General features: G+C 45.6%; 1 protein-coding gene across 1 annotated transcript in view; it reads right to left on the bottom strand.

Annotated features, from left to right (window-relative positions):
* Positions 1-9,030: 9,030 nt before the first annotated feature.
* The window catches only part of neo1a (neogenin 1a), a 360,480-nt gene continuing 348,121 nt past the window's right edge, over positions 9,031-21,389 (bottom strand). Inside the window, 6 exon segments of the mRNA XM_084337101.1 lie at positions 9,031-11,446; positions 12,024-12,160; positions 13,601-13,888; positions 16,342-16,512; positions 17,350-17,442; positions 18,426-18,670. Of these exon segments, the coding sequence (XP_084193227.1) occupies positions 11,294-11,446; positions 12,024-12,160; positions 13,601-13,888; positions 16,342-16,512; positions 17,350-17,442; positions 18,426-18,670 (1,087 nt within the window). The 3' untranslated portion in view covers positions 9,031-11,293.

Below are 21,389 nucleotides of genomic sequence, written 5' to 3'. Positions count from 1 at the left end.
TCCACCGCCCTTTCCCGTGCTAGATCCATGGCCCTGGCAAAAGCTCTGCGGCGCCTCGCTGTATAGTCACTGAAGTCAGCGGCGAATCTCAGGATATGGCCATTCACCACCGGAGGATTCAACCTGGCCTCTTTCAAAATATGCTATCTTGTCTGGAACCTCAGGCAGCAGAAGATGAATGTGCAAGGGTTTGTACGCTCGCTCTTCATCAGGGTAGCGGCTCTGAAGATCCTGTGAGCTCTCTCTATCTCGGGGCGGGCTAGCTTCGGGAACCACTTCCGTATCATTTCCTCGAGGAACTTAATCGGCGCGTCGGGTAGCCCGTATATTCTAACATTGCATCTCCTGCCACGGTCCTCCAGATCTGCCGATTTCATCTCACAAGCCTGCAGTTTGTCCTCCAAGAACTCCGTGGCGTTGGTATCAGCCACCTCCACGACTGCGGATAGACTCTCCTCCGCCATGGCTAACCGTGTGTCTATGCTGGCTACCGTCTCCTGCAGCGCATCCACTCTGCCGGTTAGCTTAGCCACGATAGCGTCTATTTCCTCACGGAATATCGACCTAATGAATCCCATCCTGGTCTGCGTCTGTTTAGACATGATTCTAACGTCAAAAAAAATTAAATGGTATAAAAATAAAAACGTAATCAAAGTTAATGTGGCATGGTTGCTGAGCTCCGCAAAATCAGCCAGCCATGCGTTGCTGATCGGAACCGGAAGTCCAACAAGCCATAATTCTTAACATCTTGTTTAGGTAACTTTGTTAATTTGAAGACTTCAAACCCTGGCCATACAGCAAGGAATATCTACTTAATTCTTACATTTGATTTGACATTACATTTCACACTGGCAAATCCATCCATCCATCCATAAGACTAGTGTTACATCCCAATGTATATATTCCCCAGTGTGTCTCCATGTGTGTGTGTGCTCCATTTTTGTTTCCTCCCTCCAGCCATTGTTCCCTCCACCATTGGTCCCTGCCAGGCCTGCCCTTCCATTATAGCAACACAGCACCGATTGGTGGATGGTTTTCCAGACTCCAACACTCAATCAACACTGCCCAATCATGGATCACCACACACCTGTTAAAACATGGCTTCTCCCTTCAGTCTTTCTCTCTCTCTGGCATGAGGCTAGGCCTGGTGATATTTTGTAACCTTGACTTTGATAATATTGCATTTGTTAATTGACCTTTGTGTTTTGGAAATTGCCTTTGTGTGTGTATGGCCACAGAGAGAGCATTGTTAGTTATAGTTTGTTTTTGTATATATTCTGCCTTTGTTGTATGTATCATTAATGTGTTTTTCTCTCTTTTCTCAGGAAGCACAGATGGGGTGAGCTGCCATTTCCTTTGGATATTGTTTTCTCCTGTTTTGGTTAGGTAAGGGTAGTTTAGGTAATGTAATTTCTTTTACCATAGATTAGATTGGTTTATTTGGAGTATAGTGGTGTTTGTTTGTTGTTTTGGCCTGGGCTCACCCTTGAGCTACATGTGCTTCCTTTTCATCACAATAAATATCAGTTGTTTACAAATGTGGTCCATCTTTTCTGTCAACCAACTGTTATGTTACAGCCCTTTACCCTTAGACTCTCAGGGGTCGTAACACTAGGCAAAACTAATCTTCCATAATATATCCCCTTTAACTCAATCAGCGCCAGATGGCACCGTGTACTGTGTGGTAAGAAGGCCACCCCTTTAAAGTATAGGAATACGTGGCTGTGTTTGCAGGGCTCAAACTATATTATATATCATAGCTATCGATATAATATACTATCGCCCATTTGACATCAAGTATCTATCTATCGTTCCCCACATCCATAATAGAAAGACTTACTAGGAACAATATGGTGGGAAGAGGACAATTATCCAAGTTTTATGATGTGTTGTTATCAGGATCGGATGAGAGCTCTTTGAGCAGTTTGCGGGCATGGTAGAGGGACATGGGGGTAGAAATAGCAGAAGAGGACTGGGAACAAGCATGTGAGATGTCACAGACACTTTCAATCAATACCAGATGTAAACTCCTACAATATAAGTGGATACACAGAGTATATATGACACCAGAGAAATTACACAAGTTTTACCCCGTGATCCCGGATGAATGTACTATAGGGGTAGAGATAGGGACCCTATACCACTGTATGTGGGAATGTGAGAAGATACAGGAGTATTGGAAGGAGATATTAGAACTCATATCGGAGATGACAGAGATAGAAATCCCGACCGATCCTAAGTTATGTATACTACACTTATACCCGGAGAAGTTCCCAGCTTATATTAGAAAGAGGAAATTGATAAATTTGTTTGCTACAGGCCAAGAGAGTGATAGCTCTAAACTGGAAGGAGATACAGAGACCAGGGGCTAAACAATGGTTAAAGGAAGTGTCAGAAAACTTAGCAATGGAGAAACTAACATACATACAGAAGGGAAAAACAGAACAATTTGAAAGGACTTGGTCATCGTTTATACATTTCCTGGAAAGGGTAAGAATCTAAAGGAGAGATAGGAAACATGAAAGGGAAAATGGGAGGAAGGTTTAGGGGGAAAAAGAGAAGGAAAAAAGAGGTGGATGGAGGTAGAGAAGCCGAAGAACAGTTGTTTATTTTTTATTTATTTAATTTTATGTAATTTTTGTGCTGATATTTCCGTGGTTTCTGGTAGGTAATTTAAAGGAGAGCTATTGGGATGTTTCTTTCACTATGTGGGGACCTTTGTGCAGTTCCGGTGAATCTATGGAACGCCTCGGAAAGGTTTTGAAAAAAAATATATATAAATAAATAAAATAAGAGGATCATTGTTCTATATTTCTAATCAGGTACTGAAAAGCAACATGGTTCTATCTCAGGATCTTGGGACACTTTAAGGCTGGGCTCCCACCACTGTGTGGATGGCTGCCACTTAGGCGGGTGAGAAATCTCGGACATTGAGAGTTGGATACGTGGATACTGTTGATGTGAATCCATAGAGCTGGGGAAAGGTACTGGACACTGAGGAATGCCGTTTATAGGATAGTTCCCCTTTATAAATGAACATTAACAATAATTATTTCTATTGTATGTCTGCGGAAATGTCATTTGTATTATAATTAGGGAGGGGAGGGGATTGGAGGGTGTCTTTTTATTTTTGTCATGTGATTATTGTCTGTATATATGTATGTTTGTATAAAATAAAAAAATGCAATAAAAACATTGTTTAAAAAAAACAAGCAAAAAAAAAGTATCTATCGTTCAATTTGTGAAAAAGAATAATAATTTCTTCATCCATACATTCCCGTTTTGAATATGAGTATAGTTTTAGAGTAATCCTGTCTAATCCCAGAAAACGACGCTATGCAGCAATACGTGCATTTCACTAAAAACCGTGCCGTTTCCCGCCTGTATATACACTACTATTTTTTAAATCAACGCTATATTATCGGTATTATGAGTACAAGGAGGCAAGCCTACTGTGCTTCACCGAATCCTGGCTGAACGAGAACATCCCGGACAGTGCAATAGAACAGGAGGGCTTCACGGTGGTGCGCGCCGACCGGAGTAAACAGAGCGGCAAGCGGAGAGGCGGAGGGCTTGTTGTCTTTGTTAACTCCAAATGGTGCCACCCGGGGCACATCACCATTAAGGAACGTATCTGTTCCCCCGACATTGAACTATTGGCACTGAGTCTGCGGCCATACTATTTACCGCGAGAAATAACACACGTCCTGGCTCTCACTGTTTACATCCCACCCAGCGCGGCGGCGGCGCAGGCGAGTGACGTCATACACTCCACCGTCGCGGCGCTTCAGACAAAACACCCGGATGCATTTATTTTTATCAATGGGGACTTCAACCATGTCAGACTGAACAAGACCCTGACAAACTTCACCCAGTATGTCACCTGCAAAACCAGGGGAGACAAAACTCTGGACCTCCTGTATGCTAACGTGAAGGAGGCTTTCAGTGCGACTTCCCTGCCCCCCCTCGGCCAGTCAGACCACAACCTTGTGAGGCTTGTATCCACATACACGCCTCTCATTAAGAGACAGCCTCCGACCACCATGTCTGTCCCACAGTGGTCTGACGACGTCGAGGAGGAGCTACAGGAGTGTTTCAGGTCGACAGACTGGGATATGTTTGAGAGGGCTTACGGTGATGACATTGATGGACTATCCCACTGCATCACAGACTACATCAGGTTCTGTGAGGAGAGCATCGTACCCACAAAGAGGGTACGCTGCTTCTCAAACAATAAACCCTGGATTAGCAAGGACATTAAACACATGCTAAACAGGAAAAAGAGGGCCTTCATGGCAGGGGACACTGAGCAGGCCAGGGCTGTCCAAAGGGAGCTCAAAAAAGAGCTAAGGGCAGCCAAGGTCAGCTACAAGGACAGGCTGGAGGGCAGACTACAGGCCAACAACACCAGGGAGGTGTGGGCGGGGGTCAGGAAGATCACTGGTTTCAAACAGCAGGGCACAGCTGTGGAGGGCCCTCCAGAGCGTGCAAACGAGTTCAACTCGTTTTTCAACCGCTTTGACCAGAGTGGCCTCCCCACACCCCTCCCCCCACCCATCGACACCAGCACCAGATCACACCTACAAAGCAGCCCCCCACACCCATCAGCAACGGCACCCCACCCCCAACACCAGCAGACTGCCCACCACCCCCAACCCTGACGATCACAACCAGTCAGGTCAGTAGGCAGCTCTCCAAAATTAATGTAAACAAGGCCAGAGGACCGGACAACACCAATCCCAGGGTGCTCAAGGTATGTGCAGAGCAGCTGGCAGCACCGCTCCAGCATCTTTTCAACCTCTCCCTGAGGCTGGAGAGGGTGCCCCAGCTCTGGAAGACCTCCTGCATTGTCCCGGTGCCCAAGAAGGGACGTCCCAGCACCCCCAACGACTACAGGCCAGTCGCTCTGACGTCACACGTCATGAAGACGTTTGAGAGACTGGTCCTGCAACACCTCAAGCCCCTGGTGCGTGACTCCCTCGACCCCCTGCAGTTTGCATACCAGGCAAACATCGGGGTGGAGGATGCCATCATCTACATGCTCCACAGAGCGTACACGCACCTGGAGAAGCCGCGCAGCTCAGTGAGGATTATGTTCTTTGATTTCTCCAGCGCCTTCAACACCATCCAGCCGTCACTGCTAGCGGAGAAGCTCTCTGCGATGCAGCTGGAGCACGGCTTGGTGGCCTGGATCAAGGACTACCTCACTGAGAGGCCACAGTACGTCAGACTAAAGGACAGTCAGTCTGACGTACTGGTGAGCAACACCGGCGCCCCCCAGGGAACTGTGCTGTCACCCTTCCTCTTCACCCTCTACACCTCAGACTTCTGCCGCAACTCCAGCGGGTGCCACCTGCAGAAGTTCTCAGACGACTCCTCCATCGTAAGCTACATCACCGACGATGATGAGGAGGAGTACAGAGCCCTGGTGGAGAGCTTCGTGGGGTGGAGCGACAGCAACCACCTCCAACTCAACACCAGTAAGACCAAGGAGCTGGTGGTGGACTTCCGGAGGGGCAAGAAGAGGCCCCCCCCGATTCCCATCTCCATCCGAGGGGTGGATGTGGAGATGGTGGACTCATACAAGTTCCTTGGGGTACACCTGAACAATAAACTGGACTGGTCGGACAACACAGAGGCCCTCTACAGGAAGGGACAGAGCAGGCTGTTCTTCCTGAGGAGACTCAGGTCCTTCAATGTGTGCAACAAACTGCTGCAGTCTTTTTACCAGTCTGTTGTGGCCAGCATCCTCTTCTATGCTGTGGCATGCTGGGGAGGCTACATCAACTCAAGGGACACCAACAAGCTCAACAAGCTGGTGAGGAAGGCTAGCTCCGTGGTGGGAGTCGAGCTACCTAGACTTGAGGTGATGGTAGAGAGGGGGATGATAAGGAAGCTGGATGCCATCATGGAGAACCCCTACCACCCCCTCTACGACGAGCTAGTCAAGATGAGAAGCTCGTTCAGCCACAGACTCATCCCCCCCCGACACTCAACTAACCGCCTCGGACAGTCCTTCATACCAGCGGCCATCAAGCTCCACAACAGTGGGCAGCGACTAGCAGCCTCCAGGCCCCACAACAGGGGGCAGCGACAGCGACTGCTACCAGACATTGACCTGGGACTTATAGGAACCCAAGGGGGACAAAGTAGACTACCCTGGTACTTTGATTAATGTATACTCAGTAGATAGTAAATTATAACACTACCTCATGCATACTGCACCTCATGTGACACTGTGAATAATGTGAATATTACTCAGCTAGTCAGATAGTAAATTATATTGACCATATTGATCAATTTGTTTACACTGCCTGTGTTGTCTTTTACTACCTGTATACTGTGTTGTTTTACTACCTGTACCCCTCCCCCCCTCCCCCCCATGCTGCTATGATGCCTGAATTTCCCCAAGGGGATCAATAAAGGAATATCTTATCTTATGTTTCATCTTTAATGCATGAAAGGGGGGGGGGGGGTCGTTTTTCTATGCTTTGATCGTCACCAACGGAATACGTTACACACACACATTACACACATACGCTCGGATCGCAGTGAAGGAATTCTTGGATCAACGCAAGATTGATACCATATAGCCCTTACCTTGACTAGGATGTACTCTAAAAAGAATATTCCAATTATCTGATCGCCATTCCAAGTATTGATGTCAATCGTGTTGCCAACATAATCCACCAAAGAACATGAACCGGGCGTGCTTGATTCTCCTCAATCCATGCGTTATAAACAAGGAAAACCCCGCCCGGACACTTTAGATCGACACACAGCCCAAGACAGAGAGTTTCAAAGGATGTGCAATACCGGCCGCAAGACGTTTGCGACCTCAGACTCATCATTCCCAATGATAACACAGGCTCCCTCGATGGATTATGAATGGGAATATCGAATAAAAGAAATAACGGTGCGGCTGGGTGGCGCAGCGGACTAATCGCTCGTCACCAACGCAAGAGACACTGGTATCGAATCCGGCTTGGCTGGCCGTCATACTGGCTCGATTGGCAGTCAGCGGGAGGGAAGCCGGTGTGTGGGTCCGGGTCGTTGTAAACAGCGACTCCCTACAGTTCGGTCGGGGCGTCTGCACAGCGAGGGAAGGATCTGGAGGGAGGTAGTGTGACCTTCCACACGTTACACTCCCCCAGTGAGAGTCCGCGCTGCCAGGTGAAAAGAAGTGGTGGGCTGGGTACACGTGTCGGAGGAAGCATGATTGTGATAGTCTCCGCCCTCCCAGACCGACGGTAGGGGGTAGAGTGCGCAACAACCAGGACGGGGATTGGGAATTGGCATAACGACTAACATTGGGAGGGGAGCTAAACGGAAATAAAAGGGGGGGAAAAGATAATAATAATAAAAAAATAAATAACGATAGAAAACCCGACTTTTCTCGGGTTTGATCCGACTTTATTCGTGAGTGGCGTCCAATGAGTTAAGCATGGAATGTATACAAGATTGATCAATATATATATTTTATATACTCCTTGGGTAGGCACATTGCTCTAAAATTGTGAGTGATGACTAATGATGTTCAGCAGTTACCAGGGTAGGTTTCCTACTAATGTTCTCTAAATAATCTGATCAAATGAGTTTCTGGCTTGGTATGAGCTTCCCTCAAAAAAAGGTCATCCTGTTAGGTAGAGTTAGGAAAAAATTATCAGAATGGGCTCTTACCTACATAAATGTATTAAAACAGGGTAGCACACCTTGTTGAGTATGACATATCTATCAGAATGACCTATTAGTGAAATAACTATGCTCTACGAATAAAAATAAATAAATAAAGTGGCATCATAATGGCTAGCATATACATCATAAAACAGTGGCTCAGGAGGTAGAGCAGTCATCTGGTAATCTGGAGGTTCCCGGACTGTTCGATTCCCGCTCCTCCCAGGCAGCATGTCGAAGGTCCATGAGCAAGACACTTAACCCCTAATTGCTCCCGATGTGCAGGTTGGCTCCTTGCATGGTTACCTCCGCCATCGGTGTGTGAATGGGTAAAAATGTGAGGAACAAATTGTAAAGCGCTTTGGATAAAAGCGCTATATAAATGCAGCCATTTACCATTTATAATACAATAATGTGGGCTTCATGAGGTGAGGAGGCGGTACCAGAACATGTCAGCAAAATGCTTTTTATACAACCAATTTCCATTTTGTAAAGCAAATTTATTTGGTTCAAGCCTGCATGGCCTGGACATGTGCTTGGGGAGAATATATTGTATATCCACTTGTTGGCCTATTCACGTTGCTTTTTATATGTTATTTTGTCTTTTTTTTGGGAGGATCAATATCATAACCATTTATATTTGTATGTGTTATGGTTCTACGATATTAGCGTGATAACATAATCATGTTCACCATTTAGATATGCCAGTGAGCCACACCTGTGAGCCAGCATGCAGAATACAAAACATCATGGCTCTTTGTCAAAATCCCGCCCCAATGTACAGTTTCTTCCCCATCGGATGTATATTTTTTTATGATCTCTTTTTCTTACACCGTACCGTATATTTGTATGTCTTGTATGTCATAAATGTCTTGATGAATTGAAAATGGAGGACCCTTATGTAAACAAGACGGAAGTCTTTCTGGTCTGCATCCTCTTAGCAGTTATTAGTATTGAGCTGTACTGTATTGTACCCATTCTGCAATCTGTAGAGTGCTTGACGTTCTGAACATGGCACTTAATAATTCAATGTTTAGGGGTTTGATTCTCAATGGGGCCACCCATACTGAAAAAAATTTATGCAGTCATTCCATTGTGTCATTCCAAGCACTTTGTGTCCTCGGCTCGTAGTAAAAGCGCTGTAGAAATGCAGTCATTCATCATAGTTAGGATTGGAGTTACTGTATGTGACTGTACTGAAGAGTAATGCTAAATGTAAAGTAATATAATATACATTATATATTGTCATTGTAACTCTTAGTGGTGCATCCACGGACCTGCATCTTGACATATACAATTAAAACAAATCACGATGTACTCCAAGACAAATTAGACAAGTAGAAACATGAACTTTGTTAGTATTCATAATAGTTTGTATACACAATGTATAGGAGCACCAATAAAAAAAATCTATTTTTTTCTCCAAAAGTTTTTTGAACATTTTTTTTTAAAAAGCCACATTTTTTTCTACAGAAAGCAGAGATCTCTGTACATAAACAAGCGACAACAGAATTCATTATCATCAGCAGCACAGTAAAACCTCCGCCGCTCAATGTCATATCATCTCCGAAGCAAAAGAAATAATAATAATAAAAAAAAAATAACATAAGAAGACCAGCTGCCTGCTGCTAACCTATGACACTACATTACACAAACAGCTTGATATTTAAAACACAAGATATGTAAGAAATTTACTTTTCAAAAATTGTGAAAAAGTGCAATACAGGTTTGACTGTTTACAACTTAATAGATTATTCCCCAAATGGAGTCCGGTCCTTTTCCCCCCCCTCCGTTTTTCGATCAACCTTTTTTTTTCTTCTTAATTTCTTTCTTTCAAAACGTGTTCCTTTTGTATCCATAGTTAAAATCTCTTAGTTATATTGACATTCATGAAGATGTACATTTATGAGAAACAGGGTATTCACAAAAGTAGAGCAAATAACTATGATTGCAAATGACAAATTTCTTTGGGTAAGAGGGTAGATGAAAAACTAGCTTCTTACATGAACATACTTTAATTTTGTTCCTTTTTACATTGGAATTTTTTTTACAGAACAAGCTTTATTTTTCTTCATACAAAACAAACTACAATGTAAAAAAAAATGAATCCGGGAGTCCCATTCAAAAGGCCGTCTTTGCATCACATTAAGATTGGAAAAACAGCCAGGGTGGTGTTTTTTTTAAGCAAAACCTGGAAAAGAACATTCTCCATTGTGAGAAAAACACACACACGCACACACATACACACGCACGCACACACACACACACACACACACACGCACACACACATGGTTCAGCAAAAAAACAGACCTCTGAAACCAAATATTGGCTCTTGAAAACAAGACATATAGCACTTTTCATTCAATAGATTACAATGCTGTTGCTGTTGACTGTTTGACCGGGTGCAATGTGGGATCATGGGGCATTATTACCCCTAGTCCAAGGTATGGTACCCCTATAACCTGTGAGGATAGAAAAGTCCCACAGAAGGTCATATACCGTCACCTGTTGACAGCCATCTGTCAGAGGTGTCGCAGTGTAACTCAGAACAACCTCCTTGGAAGGCCGAGTTCTCGGAAATGTCCAACGTACAAATACATTGGTAAGGCTTTTTAAACGGAGCTCCCACGACAAACAAAGACAAAAAAAAATAAAAAATTTAAATGTACAGAGGAGGCAACACAATGCCAGAGAAGAATGCAAAAATCCATTCAAAATGTAGGGTAGAAAGTTGTGAGGCCTTTCTCCCCGGCTGATATGAAAAGTGAGCTTCAAGACTCATTCGCCAACTCTCATCCCAAACAATAACGAAACAATGAGGAAAAGAAAAAAAGAATGAGGCAGTTAAAAAAAACATATGTACATATCTATAAGGATATGTGTGTAAAAAATTATACATAAAACATATTAGAAAATAATAAAAACACATGGCACAATATACCGTATGACACGAGGGGAGAGGGGTAAAACAAGATGATTAGCTATAAAAATTATCATGTTTATGGATACTGTAGGCTTGCATGGGCTTCTAGAGGGGACTGATATCCAATGTTCACTTCACTGAAACGGCCCAATAGATATACAAAAATGCACAAAGAAATTACACGAATCAAACAAACACTGTGTAGACTGTGCCGCACGAGCACCAACATCAATACGGGCTTTCTTTTTTGTCTTTACTTTTTCCATTTTGACGTGATATCGAATGAACTGTGTCTTCTCTGGAGTGGTCTCCTGTTGCAAACCTCAAAACCTATTTATTTTTTTGCTGAGGAAAAATTCACAATCTTCCGGTTGAAAGCGACCAATGTTATGTTTTATCGTCTCTGAGAATGTTTCTTCATAAAAAGGTGAAGCGTCTCACTTTTCTTCCCTCTCATGGCCATCTCCTTCCTGAGACTGAGCAAGGTAAGCCAAAAAAGTTTATAGGGTTTCAGTCTGGAGTTTTTCTCTGCACGGGGAGAGGGGGTGTGTGTGCGAGAGATCCATGGAAGCCATTTTGTGTCCGTGGGCCTCTGGCTTCAAAGTTATTTGTTTAGATGTGTGTGCATGTGAGTGTTTAATTTAGCATGTGATTTCCTATATGCGTATGTGTGTGTATATGTGTGTGTGTGTGTGGTCATGGTGCTGTGGTGATGGCGTTTAGGTCCTTCATCAGGCCCTCAAGGTGGGCCATCTCCTCGGTCAGCTCATCTGGCTCATAGCTCTGAGGAAGAGGAACAGGGTTACTGCGAGGGGCGGGGGAGGGACAGGGGGGGAGGGAGGCAAGCACCTGGAGGGAGGAGGAGAGGAGAGGGTCAGTCAGGGTTCTTTTTCAGAGAGCAGGGAGTCATGGGTGGGGTGAGGCGAGCTGGGGATGGGTCAATGGGACTGAAAGACCAGAACAACAACAACAACAACAACGACGACGACAACAACAAGCACACAAAAAGCAAAATCAACCAAAAACCAAAGAGAAGCCAATGTCAACATTTAGTCAATAGCCAACCATGGATCAAGGCATTGAAAAAGATGCAATGGTCAAAAATCATTCCAGTTACGGGTTATGGGTTGAAAATAAAGTCATTCACCAAAAATAAATTAAATGGCAGCAGACAAGAACAACACATAATGATGAGTTAAGTTGGACAGAAAAAAGAGAGAAAGAAGAAAAAGAAAAAATGTGGTTAAAATCAATGTCCAATTGAAAATAACGATAATTTAGTGCCGAAATAAAACCTGACATGAGGTTGGAATGTGTGATTGTCATAACTATTTCATCATCATCATAATCATCAGCCTTAGAAAACCTTCTCCACAGGTAATTGGCTGTAATGCTACATGCACCCTATTGAGGGCGCCATACTCACGCTGTCTACATCTTCCAGCATCTTGCTGGTCTCTGGCACATCAGGGGCATTGGGCACGATGACTGGCATGGGCGTGCGTGTCCTGCCCAGTGTGCCGATGGAGGCCGTCTTGACGACATGGGGGTGAGAGGGGACACCTGAGGAAGCACAGAAACCACACACAGTCAGAGAACAACAGACACCTACTCACTCAAACAAGGTCTACCTGGGAGATGTGATCATGTCCGGTGTGTATGAGTATGTGTTTCAAGTTTGTTTATTATTTGTCATAATAAAATACAGAATACTTTATGATGAAATGCTTGTTTCTGTATGAGCTCCTGAGAGTGTGCTACATACAGTAAAAAAAGAAGTAAAAAAAAAAAAAGTTAATACAGAATAAAATGAGTAACAGTGAGGTACAATGCAGAAATGAGATGAGGTGCAAAACTTAGGGTAGGGTGCAAATGAGGTATGAATGTAGTGCAAATCTCTTTAACCCTTTAATCGCCAAGGACACCGTAACTCGTCATTCCCCGCCATGCTTAATCTGCCAATGACGCCGTAACACGTCATTGAGATCAATATTTCAAAAATCTGTGATGGCAATCATATTTCTCCCGCGGAGACTTGAGATCTACTGTTGATCCCCTCTCAACTCTCCAACAGTTCAAGAGCGCCATCTGGTGGCCGATCGCCCAAACCGGAAACGGAAACTGGTGCTCATCCAAATTCGGTCCGACCACTCGCTATAGCTCCCGGGACTCGAGCTTGACACAATGGATAGCGATCAGTTACCAATAACTCGATAAACAACATGATTTGGACGTATATACTATTATACAACCTGGAGATGGATCGCATATTTCAACATCCCATAATAGGAATCTTTTTGCTCCACGCTCATCGCCCAACGGCCCGAGGAGACTGGGGTAAGTTTCAGCGTTTATTTGTACCGTGTTCGATACAAACTGCTCTAATGATCATATCACCCACACTACATGAATCATCTAACGTTGGCCACGGAATTATAAACGACCCCCCCCCCCCCCCATCCGGTCAACATCAGATGATAAATAGTAACTTCTAGAAGCACGTCCATTTGAAATTTTTTATCTGGCGCCGATCGCTATCAAACTGTATTTGATCATCAATATGATGCATTTAGGGCTATAAATCACGTTCTGCAGAATGCTGCAGAAAACGATAAAAACATATTTATACTTTAGACCGTATTTTAGTATGAATATGTGAATGAAAAAGTATAACGTTCCTACATCCTGAACGATAGATAATTGACGTTGAATGGGCCATAGTAATGTCAATTTAGCAATACAATTTAAAAAGTTATAGCCCTGCAAAGAAGGGGAACTTCTCCATAGACAAATATAGCTGGCAGAGGATGGTATAAGGATGTACATAAGCGTGGCAGAGAAAGGGTTAATAATAGATAAATATAAAGTGTGTTAAAGTGTCTAAAGTGAGTGGTAAGGTGAGTGTTTGTTTAAAATGAGTGTGTACATGTGGATGTGTGTGCAGTGAGTATATATGTATGTAATGTGTGTGTGTGTATATATTTGTGCACGAAATCATCTCACCGGTCTGAGCGAGCAAGGGGGTGCTGGGCAGGGCGGGGGACTCATAGGAAGGGTGACCGGCAGAGGGGATAGCAGGCACGGCAAAACTCTTGAGGGGGTGGGCGTGGGCATGGGGGTGGGCTGGGCGGTGGGGGGGCAGGTTGCTGGAATAGCTGGGCTCCTCCTCCGTGGTGTTGGAGCCGTGGTAGCTGCCCTCAGGGTCGGCCATGATCTCTGTGGGACAGGCGGGCTGGGAGGACGGACCAGCCGGGGGGAGGGGCTCAGTGCTGGGAGTGTTCCTCACCGACTCTGTGGATGGGGAGGAGGAGGAACAGAGGGAGGGAGGGAGGGTGGGAGAGGGTAAATTAGCAGGCAGGGACATAGACTGGGTCCTTCAGCCCTGAGAGATATGGAAAGAACCTGGAAAGGCCCTGAAGCAGACTTAGAGGGAGGGGTCGATCCTGGTTGTGACATAGAGGGAGGGAGTGGTTACTCTAGGTGGTGCGTGACATGGTGGTAATTTTTTTAATTTTTTTTACAATAAAATTTCATAAAAATCTTAGTCAAAGCTTTAGTATTATGGATATTAAACATGCTGGCAGAGTACATGCATCCATGTTGTCGTGAACATTTTAATTAAATAAAGAAAACCCCTATCCATAGTCGCCATGGGAAGAGATCAAATAAAAAATAAAATCTGTGCACGGAGACCAGCAACAATTTTTTCTAACAGAAACCCATTGGGGGGTGCGTCAGCTAGGTCGGGAGGTGACAGGGGGTGCACGGCCAAAAAAGTTTGCGAACCGCTGCTCTAAGTAGTGACAGAGGGAGGGAGGGGTTGCTCTAGGTAGTGACATAGAGAGGGAGGGGTTGCTCTAGGTAGTGACAGAGGGAGGGAGGGGTTGCTCTAGGTAGTGACAGAGGGAGGGAGGGGTTGCTCTAGGTAGTGACATAGAGAGGGGGGTTGCTCTAGGTAGTGACATAGAGAGGGGGTTACTCTAGGTAGTGACAGAGGGAGGGAGGGGTTGCTCTAGGTAGTGACAGAGGGAGGGAGGGGTTGCTCTAGGTAGTGACAGAGGGAGGGAGGGGTTGCTCTAGGTAGTGACATAGAGAGGGAGGGGTTACTCTAGGTAGTGACAGAGGGAGGGAGGGGTTGCTCTATGTAGTGACAGAGGGAGGGAGGGGTTGCTCTAGGTAGTGACAGAGGGAGGGAGGGGTTGCTCTAGGTAGTGACATAGAGAGGGGGGTTACTCTAGGTAGTGACAGAGGGAGGGAGGGGTTGCTCTAGGTAGTGACAGAGGGAGGGAGGGGTTGCTCTATGTAGTGACAGAGGGAGGGAGGGGTTGCTCTAGGTAGTGACAGAGGGAGGGAGGGGTTGCTCTAGGTAGTGACATAGAGAGGATGGGGTTTCTCTAGGTAGTGACATAGAGAGGAGGGGTTACTCTAGGTAGTGACATAGAGAGGGAGGGGTTGCTCTATGTAGTGACATAGAGAGGAGGGGTCTAGGTAGTGCCAGAGAGGAGGGGTTGCTCTGTCTAAGTAGTGACAGAGGGAGGGAGGGGTTGCTCTAGGTAGTGACAGAGAGGGGGGGTTGCTCTATGTAGTGACAGAGAGGGGGGTTGCTCTAGGTAGTGACATAGAGAGGAGGGGTTGCTCTAGGTAGTGACAGAGAGGAGGGGTTGCTCTGTCTAAGTAGTGACAGAGGGAGGGAGGGGTTGCTCTAGGTAGTGACATAGAGAGGAGGGGTTGCTCTAGGTAGTGACAGAGAGAGGAGGGGTTGCTCTAGGTAGTGACAGAGAGGAGGGGTTGCTCTGTCTAAGTAGTGACAGAGGGAGGGAGGGGTTGCTCTAGGTAGTGACAGAGAGGGAGGGTTGCTCTAGGTAGTGACAGAGAGGGGGGGTTGCTCTAGGTAGTGATGTTGCCACATTGTTTCCATGCATTTCTCTATGCCTGCACATGTATTACATGATATGGCCATTCAATTCTACATTTGGCCGGAACATTTTATTCATGTTGGCCGGCCAAAATAATTGCTAGCGGAAACCCTGATTGAGATATTGGGCTATACAAACACATTTTACTTGACATAATTTCCAATCCCTGATCTAGCATGCAGCATCAATCTTAGCCAGGCCCTAGTCAGTAGCCACACGCTCTGTAGATGTGGATGGGCCTCAGGTAAATGTACTGTAGGGCAAGGAATGTCAGCTGATTTGGTTATTTCATATCTGCAGGGGAAGAAGGTGTCTTGCTCTTTTCCAGACAGTTTAGAAAGCTGATAGAAAGGTGCTGAGAGGAGTTAGTATTGACAGTGACCTGAAGTTGAACCATGAAGAGGTTAGAACATGGCATAAAAAAAAGTCTGCAAAATAAGAGGTTAGTGACCAAACCACATGTCAAGCCCTCAGTCCCCCATTCTCCATTTACTTAATTAGTAGCCCCATTGTAAAACCTGCTGGGAACAATAGCCTATAATTAAAATAAGAGTTTTACCCCAGAATGGAAAATAGCACATATATTATATAACATAGTTGAGGAGAGCGAGTGAGAGCAAGAGGGATCAACAAGTGATTTGAGGAGACAAGAGAGTGTGGTTAGGAAAGCTTAGGAAAGCACACATAGAAAAACAACAAGAGGGCAGCTACATTCTTATGTATGAATGATTAAATGAATGAATGAATGGAGACAACATGAATCGGAGCAAGAGACAGAGTTGGCCGCTACATATCCCTCTGCCATCCAGTTTGCGTCAGCGGTCTCACCTGTGGAGTCCACCCTGTCTAGATGGGATATGGGGGTGGCGCAGGCATGTGGGCGCATGTGCCCGCTGCCCTGGTGGTAGAGGTAGCTGCGTGTCGGCGATGCCAGGCTGCCCATGTGATAATGGTGGTGATGGTTATCGAGGGAATGGATGGGATGAGCGCTAATCACAGCTGTGGATGGACACGCGCACACAATCGCGAGCGGACACACACACGCACGCACACACAGGACAAGATGTTTAACCAGCCGCAGTGACAGGGTGTTGACAGTGTTGTTGGGCTACAGCATGAAATGGGCTTAGACTTGGCAGCAGGAAAACATTTAGTTAATAAGACAAAGTGTAACATGTGCAGAAAAGCATCAATATCAGGTCACAAGTTAAATAGGAGGAAATATTGTAGCTGATGATTCATGTGAATATTTTTGTAATTAATTGTCTATCAACTGTGGAGTATGTGAGCACACGCACACACGCGCAAACACTGTCACACACACGCAAACACCGTCACACACACGCAAACACCCTCACACATGTAAACACTGTCGCACACACGCGAACACCGTCACACACACACAAGCACACTCACACGCAAACACCTTCACACACACACGCAAACACTGTCACACACACACAAACACCCTCACTCACACAAGCACACTCACACGCAAACACCTTCACACACACACACACACACACACGCGCAAACACCCTCATTCTCACACACACAAGCACAATCACACGCAAACACCCTCATACACACACACACACGGAAACACCCTCACACATGTAAACACCGTCACACACACACACAAACACCCTCACTCACACAAGCACACTCACACCGTCACACACACGCAAACACACACACACAAACAGTCACACACACACGCAAACACCCTTATTCTCACACAAACAAGCACAAGCACACTCACGCAAACACCCTCACACAAACACACGTGAACACCCTCACTCACTCACACCCTCACACCCTCACACCCACACTTACGCTGAGGTGGCTGTGCATCAAAGGGCATCGTGATTTTAGGTCTCATCCCACGTCGGCCTGCTAGTGTTGACATGCTGTCCTCTGATTCATGTCCTAAAAGGCACGGCGGAAACCAGCTAATCAGAAAGAGCCAAGAGGCTGCTCGCTTTGAGATCCGGGTTATGATTATTCTTATTATTAATAAAGTGGACATATTATGGAAGATGGGTTTTGTCTAGTCTTTGTATGGTCTGAAATGTTAGTTAGGTGCTGGAAAAAAAAAAGACAGGTACTCCTTGCCATTCGGCCAGGGTTTGAAGTCTGCAGATTACCAAGCTGTTCAGAATTACTGCTCACTGCAATGTGTCATCAATTAGCCGTGCTCTTTGGAGCCAGGAACAGTTTGTAAAAGTGTTTTACTTTTGGGTGTGGGGTCGCCAGGCAGGGAAGGAAATTCATCATATAAAATGTGGTGTGTTGCTACACCCACCAAAAACAGCATATTAAATACAAGGGAGGAAAGAAGGGCTGGGAAATTTTTTTGACTAGTTTCTTTGCAAAAACATCTTCCACAGATTCAAGGACAATTGTTGAAGATACATAATATATCCCCTTTAATAATAATAATATGAATTAAACAATTTTGCTTTGGTTATGAATGCCAATTAACATTTACTCTAATTAAAAACGTATTTTACTCTTGTAAAGAAAAGAAAAACAATTATTACACACTGTGCAATAGTTAGTTAACAGTGAAATAGTTCCATCATTATTCAAGACTCATAATGAGCATAATGTATGAGAAGCATGAGATGTTTTGCATGATAATCACAGATTTGGCAACAACAGCATGGGCACAGACAAACAACATTATAGATTATCTCCTTGGCATCCAACCTGCATTAGCACTTCTCCTGGCAGAGCAACGTGCTTTTCTAAATGATTCAATGACCTGAAGTTAGCTCGTCATTATCTCTGCTCTTATTTAGGAACTGAACAGCCAAAAACAGTACATGAAATAAAACTCATCAAGAAAAGAGGGCGTGGTTTGAGACCGGACCATTGTGTGATGGACATGTCCATCTAGTGAAACTGACCACGGTAGGAGTTGCGCCTCTGCTGCAGGTGTGGGTTGCTTTCCAGGCTCGCCTCGGCCGGCGTGATGTCCTGCGACGTGCGTGGGATGGGCGTGTCGGTCATCACCGGGTTGGGCTCCGGGGACTTATCCATGGGCTTGAGCTCCAGACGCTCATGGTGGATCCACAGATCTGGAGGTTTCAGGTCCTTGGAGTTGCCCTTGTACTTGTGGGAGCCATTGGAGGATTTGGAGGCAGCTCGCTTCCTGAAAGGAGGAGGAGGAGGGGTGATACAAGGTAAAAGTTAAAGCAGAGAAACATGTTAAAGATAGCAGAAGAGTAACTTGTTTAAGTAGAGACAGCAGGAGGTAAAGAAGACAGAAGAGATGAAGCAGTGAGGGAGGCAGGGAGAGAGGTATACAGGAGGCAGAGAGAGAGGTATACAGGAGGCAGAGAGAGAGAGGTATACAGGAGGCAGAGAGAGAGAGAGGTATACAGGAGGCAGAGAGAGAGGTATACAGGAGGCAGAGAGAGAGAGGTATACAGGAGGCAGAGAGAGAGAGGGATACAGGAGGTAGAGAGAGAGAGGTATACAGGAGGTAGAGAGAGAGAGAGAGAGGTATACAGGAGACAGAGAGAGAGGTATACAGGAGGCAGAGAGAGAGGTATACAGGAGGCAGAGAGAGAGAGGTATACAGGAGGTAGAGAGAGAGAGGGATACAGGAGGTAGAGAGAGAGAGAGGTATACAGGAGGCAGAGAGAGAGGTATACAGGAGGTAGAGAGAGAGAGGGATACAGGAGGTAGAGAGAGGAAGAGGTATACAGGAGGTAGAGAGAGAGGGGGATACAGGAGGTAGAGAGAGAAAGAGGTATACAGGAGGTAGAGAGAGAGAGGTATACAGGAGGCAGAGAGAGAGAGAGGTATACAAGAGGTAGAGAGAGAGAGGTATACAGGAGGCAGAGAGAGAGAGGGGTATACAGGAGGTAGAGAGAGAGAGAGAGGTATACAGGAGGCAGAGAGAGAGGTATACAGGAGGCAGAGAGAGAGAGGTATACAAGAGGTAGAGAGAGAGAGGTATACAGGAGGCAGAGAGAGAGAGGTATACAGGAGGTAGAGAGAGAGATATACAGGAGGCAGAGAGAGAGAGGTATACAGGAGGTAGAGAGAGAGATATACAGGAGGCAGAGAGAGAGAGGTATACAGGAGGCAGAGAGAGAGAGGTATACAGGAGGTAGAGAGAGAGAGAGGTATACAGGAGGTAGAGAGAGAGAGGTATACAGGAGGTAGAGAGAGATATACAGGAGGTAGAGAGAGAGAGAGGAATACAGGAGGCAGAGAGAGAGAGGTATACAGGAGGCAGAGAGAGAGAGAGGAATACAGGAGGTAGAGCGAGAGAGATATACAGGAGGCAGAGAGAGAGAGAGAGAGGTATACAGGAGGTAGAGAGAGAGGGATACAGGAGGCAGAGAGAGAGAGAGGTATACAGGAGGTAGAGAGAGAGAGAGAGAGGTATACAGGAGGTAGAGAAAGAGGGATACAGGAGGCAGAGAGAGAGAGAGGTATACAGGAGGTAGAGAGAGAGAGAGAGGTATACAGGAGGTAGAGAGAGAGAGGGATACAGGAGGTAGAGAGAGATATACAGGAGGTAGAGAGAGAGAGGTATACAGGAGGTAGAGAGAGAGAGGTATACAGGAGGTAGAGAGAGAGAGAGAGGTATACAGGAGGTAGAGAGAGAGAGGTATACAGGAGGTAGAGAGAGAGAGAGAGAGGTATACAGGAGGCAGAGAGAGATAGGTATACAGGAGGTAGAGAGAGAGAGAGAGAGGTATACAGGAGGTAGAGAAAGAGGGATACAGGAGGCAGAGAGAGAGAGAGGTATACAGGAGGTAGAGAGAGAGAGAGGTATACAGGAGGTAGAGAGAGAGAGAGAGGTATACAGGAGGTAGAGAGAAAGATATACAGGAGGCAGAGAGAGAGAGGGGTATACAGGAGGTAGAGAGAGAGAGAGAGAGAGAGAGGGGTATACAGGAGGCAGAGAGAGAGAGGTATACAGGAGGTAGAGAGAGAGGTATACAGGAGGTAGAGAGAGAGAGATATACAGGAGGTAGAGAGAGAGAGAGAGGTATACAGGAGGTAGAGAGAGAGAGATATACAGGAGGTAGAGAGAGAGAGAGAGGTATACAGGAGGTAGAGAGAGAGAGAGAGGTATACAGGAGGTAGAGAGAGAGAGGTATACAGGAGGTAGAGAGAGAGAGAGAGGTATACAGGAGGTAGAGAGAGAGAGAGGTATACAGGAGGTAGAGAGAGAGATAGGTATACAGGAGGCAGAGAGAGAGGTATACAGGAGGTAGAGAGAGAGAGGTATACAGGAGGTAGAGAGAGAGAGAGAGAGATGTATACAGGAGGTAGAGAGAGAGAGAGAGAGGTATACAGGAGGTAGAGAGAGAGGTATACAGGAGGTAGAGAGAGAGAGGTATACAGGAGGTAGAGAGAGAGAGAGAGATGTATACAGGAGGTAGAGAGAGAGAGAGAGAGAGGTATACAGGAGGTAGAGAGAGAGGTATACAGGAGGTAGAGAGAGAGAGAGAGGTATACAGGAGGTAGAGAGAGAGAGATATACAGGAGGTAGAGAGAGAGAGAGAGGTATACAGGAGGCAGAGAGAGAGAGAGAGGTATACAGGAGGTAGAGAGAGAGAGGTATACAGGAGGTAGAGAGAGAGAGAGAGGTATACAGGAGGTAGAGAGAGAGAGGTATACAGGAGGTAGAGAGAGAGAGAGAGGTATACAGGAGGTAGAGAGAGAGAGAGGTATACAGGAGGCAGAGAGAGAGGTATACAGGAGGTAGAGAGAGAGAGGTATACAGGAGGTAGAGAGAGAGAGAGAGAGATGTATACAGGAGGTAGAGAGAGAGAGAGAGAGGTATACAGGAGGTAGAGAGAGAGGGGTATACAGGAGGTAGAGAGAGAGAGAGAGAGGTATACAGG

Source organism: Notolepis coatsorum (assembly GCF_963971535.1).
Source record: "Notolepis coatsorum genome assembly, chromosome: 20".
In the NCBI taxonomy this organism is placed as follows: Eukaryota; Metazoa; Chordata; class Actinopteri; order Aulopiformes; family Paralepididae; genus Notolepis; species Notolepis coatsorum.
The sequence above is the reverse complement of the archived record's forward strand: the minus strand, read 5'-3'. Positions and strand labels throughout refer to the sequence as shown.